Genomic DNA, 7552 nt, shown 5'->3' with positions numbered 1-7552 from the left:
GTCGCCCAAGCTTCGTTCTTTCGATCAACGTCCGAGCTTTTGATCCGCGCCCAAGCTTCAATCGGCGCCCGAGCTTTCGATCCCCGCCCGAGCTTTCGATCAGCGCCTAAGCTTCGATTGGCGCCTATGCTTCGATCCATGCCGAGCTCTTGATCCGCGCCCAGTGCTTCGATCCACGCCCGAGCTTCGATCCGCACCCAAGCTTTGATCGACGCCCGAGGCTTCAATCCGTGCTCGGTCTATGCTTTGGACCGTGCCTGGTATGCGTTGTCTTCATTTTCTCTTCTCTTCTCTCTTCTTTTTTTTTTTTTTTTTTTCCTCTCTCTTTACAGGTGATGCCCATTGATGACGACCATGCCTCTTTGGCCGTGGCCTCTTGGTTGTGGTCTTTTGGCCATTGCCTCTTGGCCGTAGTCTCTTGTCCGCGGCCATTGGTGGTCGTCCTCGGACCTCGACCTCTTGCTCTCTTTATAGTCGTTCGACGCTGATCTCTTGTTATCCTGTGGCTTGGAATCTATCACTTTCTTCCGACCCTGTAGTGCCTCGGCCATGTTGGCGAACTCGTTACACCGCTCCAGAAACTCCTTCATGGTCCTGGTCTCATGTGGCGCCAAGTCCTTGATCAAGTCCAAGTCTCTGATGACCCCAGCCAAGGCTGCATGCTGGGTCTGGTCGTCTAAGCCTCTAACCTCCAAGGACTCCTTGGTGAACCTGGTGACGTACTCCCTAAGGAACTCCCCAGGGTTCTGTACCATGTTTAGTAGATTGACTGTGGTCCTCTTCTGCTTGACGTTGCTCTGGAAGCAGGTGACGAACTGTCTACATAACTCTGTGAATGAACTTATCGACCTCGATCGTAGTTTGGAAAATCATGATATAGCTGCACCCTTGAGGGATGCAGGGAATGCTCGGCAGGAGACCACGTCTGATCCCCCCATATAAGGTCATCATCCCATTGAAGTAGTTGATGTGGTCATTGGGGTCCGTGGTACCACTGTAGAGTTCGAAGGTGGGTAACCTGAACCTGGAGGGGAGTGTGGCTGCCATGATCTCTGCCGAGAACGGATGTTGCCCGGGTGTCGAGTGTGTCTCGCCATTGGTCTGCTTCTTCAATCCTTCTAGCTTCTCATCTAAATCTCGTAGTCTCTTGTCTAGCTCATCTTCTCGTGACTGTCCCTCATGTCTGGCTAGATGTTCACTGCGACCTCGTTCTCGACCTCTCCTTGAAGTTCCCTCCCATCTTGAGTGTTGGCGGGATGGCAAATGGTCATGTCGAGATGACCCCTGGCGTGAACGTGAGGGGCTTTCTTCTCGATAGGTCTGGCTCCGCCCTGATGTGTGACTTCCTCCTAGTCGATCTTGGAACACCGACCTCCTAATTGAGCCTTCTGGACTGGGTACCACAGATCGGTGCGATGGTGTTCTCCCACGGTCTGACCGTACTGGGAGGTCTGTTGTTCTCCTAAGATGCTGGGAGGGATCTCCCCGTTGTCTGGTGTGCCTCTCTGACCTATCACCCCTGGGAGGTGTCCTCCTAGGGCTCTGCTCTCGTCGAGGATCCATCTTACGACGATGGGATGTTGTACGCTGCCTCAGGTAATCGCGGAAGAGTTGTTGGTCACGAAGGATCTGGCGTTGCAAGTCATTGATCTGACCTACAGTCGCCGGTGCATTGGAATTAGGTAATGGCTCCACGGTGGCTTCAATGGCTGCTTCGGGGTTGAGGTTAACTACCTCAGCCTGGTGGTTCTCTGGGATCTCTTCCTTGTGAGAGATGTGGTCATTGACCCTGTGACGTGAGCTCTCTGGAGGAGGTGATCCATTCCCCTCCCTCGGGGCATTGTTGGTGGAGGGAGCGGTCTTCTTGCCTCGTGGTGCCATTACTAAACAGGTATGAAAACAAGCTAGTAGATATGATGGCCTAGCATCGTTCCCATAGACGGCGCCAATCTGTTGCGTCAGAAAATCGTTCAAAGGTCTTTTTGAGTGCCGTAACCTGCAAAAGAACCAGGGGATGACAAAGGAGAACCGGTGTGGTTCTGGCCTAGGACTCTCCGATGCCAAAGTCAGATCTCCTGAGCAAACAAATGAATAATAGTATTCAAGATGGGTTGATAGGGTAGAGTACCTTCCCTTTTATAGTAGAGTGTGGAGGTGTGGAGAGTCCCAGTTGATGTAGAGTAGCCTTTGTAGTCGATAGAGTCCCTGAGTAGCAGGGTTCATCCTTGATTGGTTGTCTTCCTGTGAAATGTGGTTTCACGATAGACCTGGTAGTCGTCTTCCTGAGAGACGTAGTGTCATGATAGACTTGGTATCCTTGATGGATAGACCTATCTACGTGGTAGATGAGGTTCCCAGAGTATGAGTCCATTTAGACTACGTGACTGATAGGCAATGGCCTAGAGTCCTTCGTAATGTGATCTGTTTTGCTGATGGTGGTGGTGGTCGTCGTGTTCGATGGAGACCGTGCCCAAAGGGGTTCGTCCCTGGGGTTGACTGTGCCCAGGATGACTGCGCCCGAGGTCTTCAGTCCGTGCCCAGGCAATCCACGCCCGAGGTTCACTCCGCGCCTGGGGTAGTTGGCGCCAGGGGTCTTTGGTCCGCGCCCAGGCAGTCCGCGTCTAGGGTTCGCGCCCGGGGTTCAGTCCGCGCCCAAGGCGGTCCGCCCCAAAGGCAGTCCGGTGTGGGTCGAATCTCTCCTTGGTTTGCCTGTTTGGTTCTGGTCCTGAGTTGGTCCCCCTTCTTGGGCTAGGACACGCGGCAATCCCTGAGTGGTCAAGGGTGATTTTGGGTTTATCACTATGTACCCACATCAAGATCAATAGAAGTTCTCGATTTCTCAAGTTCACTATTCTATGATTATCCCTTTTTTCATACATTGCAACCTTGTCTTTCATTTAAAGTCCTTGGAGCAACCGAGGTAAGATGATGATCTACATAGCTTGATAGAATTTAGAAGTATAATCTTCTTTACTTTAAGTCTTGAAGACTCTGGCATGCCCACGCTCTTTACTAATATTGTTTGTTACGGTAGACCGACTTTACGGTAAATCGATTGAATGAGCGAACCGGAAAAAGAACCAAACACGTTTACTACTTTATGGTACTAATGATGTCTTTTTTTTTCCAGTTTGTTCCCAGGTCTTGTAATAGGGATGAGCTGTAATAGGGAGGCTCATCCGTTGGCCACGGGGGCTCTTCGTAGGGGTATCTCCCGAGTATAGTGGCAAAGACCACCCTCTTTACTTGTACTTTCCTCTTCTGGGAGGAGCGTTTTGATTTTGAATAAAATTTTATGTTTCCTGATAATAATAATAAAAGAAAAAAAAAACCTACAAGATGAAAATCTTCTTATAGGGTGAGACGTAGCATATCCATTGGGCCGCATTCCATCTATCCAATATTTAAAATGAACAAATCATCAATCTACATGATTGAAAAACTTCTACATTTATAAGTAGCATACACTATTTCCTTAGATTTTAGTTCTATTGGTATTTGACGAACTTTAGAATCCTATAAATCCACCGTGGTAGGGATGGGGAAATAATTTTCGGCAGAGAGAGTTCCTAACCTTCTAGTTCAATTGGCTACAAATGGAAGAATGGACACATAACCCAATACTACAAACAAATGGAAGACCTGAAACACACACACACACACACATACAGAGTTCAATTCAGTTCAGTTCAGCAAAGATAAAAAAGCTAATTTGCTTGCCCTCTGTCCTTTGAGGTTTTTTCATCCGGGGGCACCTGCCATTCCAGATGATTCAAAAATACTGGAAAATTCTTACATATTCCATCTAGGGTCTCTTGAACAGTCTTCAAGTGTTGCATGGGCTGCTGAATACCTTCAGCTCCATCAAGGTGAACCTATTGGCTTTGAAAACTAAGCAACTAACTAAAAGGTATAACCTATTACCAACCATTTGGCCTTGTTGTAAAGTATCTCTCATTCTTGCTCCAAGCATAAACAGAAAAAGGGAGTTGGGGAGAATGTCATATGGGATGTAACTGAATGAACCAATGCTTAATGGCAAACATGAACGCCCATGCAGCTTTTAGAAAAGAAAATTGGCAGTGATCTATCTAACACAGACATCCAAATTAGATCTGTGCCATCAGATGGACCCATGGATTCATAATTCAGTTACAGAGGATGTCCTCAAAACAGAAATCAGAATCCATTGCTGTTATTTTGGAGCACACAAGTAGGTTTGTTCCTGGTAATTCAAACAATATTAGAATAGCAGTACCATAAAGAAATGGACACCAGCCTTACCTGTGGATGCCAATGAATACACTGTATAAGGAATCATGGTCAGGTGCTTGAGCAGAACTATAACTGATCTTGAATAGAGCAGGTCAAGGGGCATTCTTTTTGGGATTTGTTCATGTCAGATGCAACAATGTAGTGTCGTTCCTTTCACCCAAAAATAAGGGAATTAGTTTCATTCCAAAGGATTGCATACTCCCTGAAGTAACCCTTCAAATTGCTAGCTGTCATACTTGGACCTAGTCATTTATTATTGGCCCCAAAAAAATCACAGCCAACCAATTATCAAACCAATGTACATAGGTGTAATCCCTAAAATAAATGAAATTACAAGCAAACAAAATGAACAAAAAGATCTAAAATGAGTGAGAGTACAATTGCAGATATATTCTCTCCTCAGAACAGATCAACTAATCTGACTGACAGAACATAGTCATCAGCTATACTGATCCCCAACAGATCAACTAATCTGGCTGACAGAACATAGTCATCAACTATTCTGATCCCCATCATCCTCCACCTCCAATACAATTTCTCCATCCTTAATTCATATGGTTCATTATGCCAATCAACGACAAGAACAGTAAAAAAGGTTCCATAGAACATCAAATTATCAGGAAAAACTTTCATGGATCTATGAACAAAGATGAGGAGGAGAACTAATACATCCATCATAATTCATACTGAGACAGGCCAATGAACATGAAGCTCATCTAGTTACAATTATAAATCCATACAAGCATTAGAAAAATCTTTGTTTGCCTCTTATATATAACAAAACTCTCCCTTGATGATCATATAGTATACAAGTAAGCATAACCCAGAAACGAAAGTGACAAATTATGGCTAAAGCAACAAAAAAGGAGAAGTTGGGGGATGAAAACCTAATTCATCTACTTCAGAATGTCCTAACAATGACAATGACAGCGACAATAGTTCCAAAGAACATCAAATTATCAAGCATAACCCAAAGAGAGTGACATATTATGGTTAAAGCAACAAAAAAGGAGAAGTTGGGGGTGAGAACCTAATTCATCTACTTCAGAATGCCCGAACAATGACTGACAGCTACAATGGTTTCAAGGTTATCAATTATCAAGCACCACTTTCTTGGATCCACATAATTTCAGAATTCCTCCAATAAACCTATCATAATTCAAGTTTAAAAGGGTCAAGGGACATTAAATCTCATCTAGTTAAAAATTTTTAATACATAGATGCGTTAGAAAATCTCTTTTTTCTCCTCCAATATACAAAATCCCTCCCTCCATGTTCATAAAGCATAAAGTAAGCTAACCGAGAAACGAAACTAAAAAAATTACGGCGACAGAGATAAAAATTGAAGTAAATTCTGGAGAATAAAACATAACGGGTCAGAAATCCATCATTGTTCAAGCTTAAACAGATCATGGAACATGTAAGCTCATTCTTGTTACAATTTTTAATGCATACAAGCACCAGAAAAACCTCTTTTCCCCTAATATATATACACAAATCCTCCCTCCCTTGGTGTTCAAAGGATATACCAGTAAGTATAACGTAGATATTATACAGACAAATTGGGTTTAAAGCAATGAAAATAGAGAGAATTTGGGGCAATAGAAGTAGAAAACCTAACGGGTCAAGGCGTACAATATGATGCCGACATAGATGAGAAGCCCAGCAGGAACCAGGATAACAAGAGGCACAATAGCTCCATAACTATTTACACTCCCACAAGACAGAGTCCCAAGCTTGATCTGAACCACATTCACCAAAGCAAGCATCAAGAAAAGACACCCAGACACAGACCCAACAGCAGAAACAAGGATCCCAACCCTCAATGCCGTTTTATTAATCTTTGCCATGATCATAGCATCATGAAGTATGACCGGCCCTCCATTGATCTTCGCAATCCTGATGGCTTGTTTAAGACCCAAAGCGATCATGCTAGAGAAAAGAAAAGAGCTGAAGGAGTAGACATGAAAGGAGACTAGGTCTTCTGCAACATGGGGGCCGGCGACGCAGTTGGGGTCGTCGACGAGGGTGTTAGTTGGGTCTGTGGGGTTCCAAGCGAGACCGATGAAGACTGCGAGGGTGAAGAGGGAATTTACGTTGACGATGCCGTCGATGGCTGTTATGTGGATACTGGTGCCGAATTTGCGGTGAGGTGAGGGTTCTACTTCCATTTGACGAAGCGAGTGGATCTGATCGGAGGAGGTTGAGTTGTGGCCCTGTGGGTGGAATTGAAAAGTTAGAGGGGCGGTGTTAATAGCGATATAAAGTTGTGGGCCTGTGGCATTTTCCTTTGGCTTTTTATTTGTTGGTGAAAGACCTTTGCTTACTTTACACTATACACTCACTCAGTCACTCTCTCTCTCTCTTTAATGAAAGTATGATTTTACCTCTCAGTTTTAAAAAATTCTAAGTACTCCCTGGAGGTTTACAAATGTTAATAAATAAACACATTTCGTTAATTCATGACTAACAATGTTAAAATCAAGGGATAAAGTTACAAAAATACCCCTTCAAGAAAAAAAAAAAAAAAAAAAGCAACTCATCTTCCCCAAATTGATTGGGGAAGATGAGTTGGAGGTATCCAAGTCGGAGTGATCATGAGAGCAAAATCGACGCCGATTCCGGCGACAATCCGACCCACCATGAGCCATGCGAAATCTGGAGCTAGACCCATGAGTAAAGCTTCAACGAAGAAGATTACAGAGGCAAAGACGATGCTGTAGCGACGACCGATCCAGTCGAAGGTCCGTCCAACAACGACAGAGTCGAGTAGGGAGCAGACGTTGATGATTCCGACTAGAATTTCTATTTGTGTGTCGTTTATCTTTAGATCGTCTTTGATGAAAATTGTGGCTCCGCTCATAACACCAGATCTGAATGAATGAAGAAGAAGGACAAGCAGAGATGAAATTAGACAAGAAAGCAGAAACAGAAGCCAGAAACAGAAACATGGAGTATTTAGACGTACCATAGCCTAGTAAAATAGAAACCATTGAAGCTAGAATTGCAGAAATCATGGAAAATTTGTTTCTCCTCCGTTTGCCCTGCTGCAATTCAAGTGGGGCCACGGCAGAAACACCACTGTTGTGAATTCCTCCTTCAACCTTGTCTTTCAACTCTCAAACTTTTTGAGAGAGAGAAGGACGAGGGCAGAGAACTGGACTAGGGAGTATTAGAATTCTCTGAATCCAGATCCTCTCCTGTGAAAATAGAGAAACCGAGAATGGGTAGATACAATCTTGATCTGACAAAGATGAAAGGACAAAGCTCCACTAGC

At 44.4% G+C, this 7552-nt stretch overlaps 1 protein-coding gene across 2 annotated transcripts; it reads right to left on the bottom strand.

Annotated features, from left to right (window-relative positions):
- Positions 1–5344: 5344 nt before the first annotated feature.
- LOC122663747 lies at positions 5345–6519 on the bottom strand. Of its 2 annotated transcripts, XR_006333216.1 has the most exons (3): positions 5854–6519; positions 5691–5760; positions 5345–5455 (listed from the first exon to the last, which is right to left on the bottom strand). XR_006333216.1 is itself a non-coding variant. In XM_043859389.1 (2 exons), the coding sequence occupies exon 1, from the start codon at positions 6444–6446 to the stop codon at positions 5892–5894; it is 555 nt and encodes a 184-aa protein (XP_043715324.1). In that variant the 5' UTR covers positions 6447–6519; the 3' UTR covers positions 5656–5760; positions 5854–5891. The 2 variants fall into 2 exon arrangements, 1 of the variants encoding a protein (XP_043715324.1); XM_043859389.1 differs by lacking the exon at positions 5345–5455 and having other exon boundaries at positions 5656–5760.
- Positions 6520–7552: the final 1033 nt, after the last annotated feature.

This window comes from Telopea speciosissima, chromosome 6, assembly GCF_018873765.1.
Source record: "Telopea speciosissima isolate NSW1024214 ecotype Mountain lineage chromosome 6, Tspe_v1, whole genome shotgun sequence".
NCBI lineage: Eukaryota > Viridiplantae > Streptophyta > Magnoliopsida > Proteales > Proteaceae > Telopea > Telopea speciosissima.
This window is presented reverse-complemented; position numbering and strand designations above follow the sequence as displayed.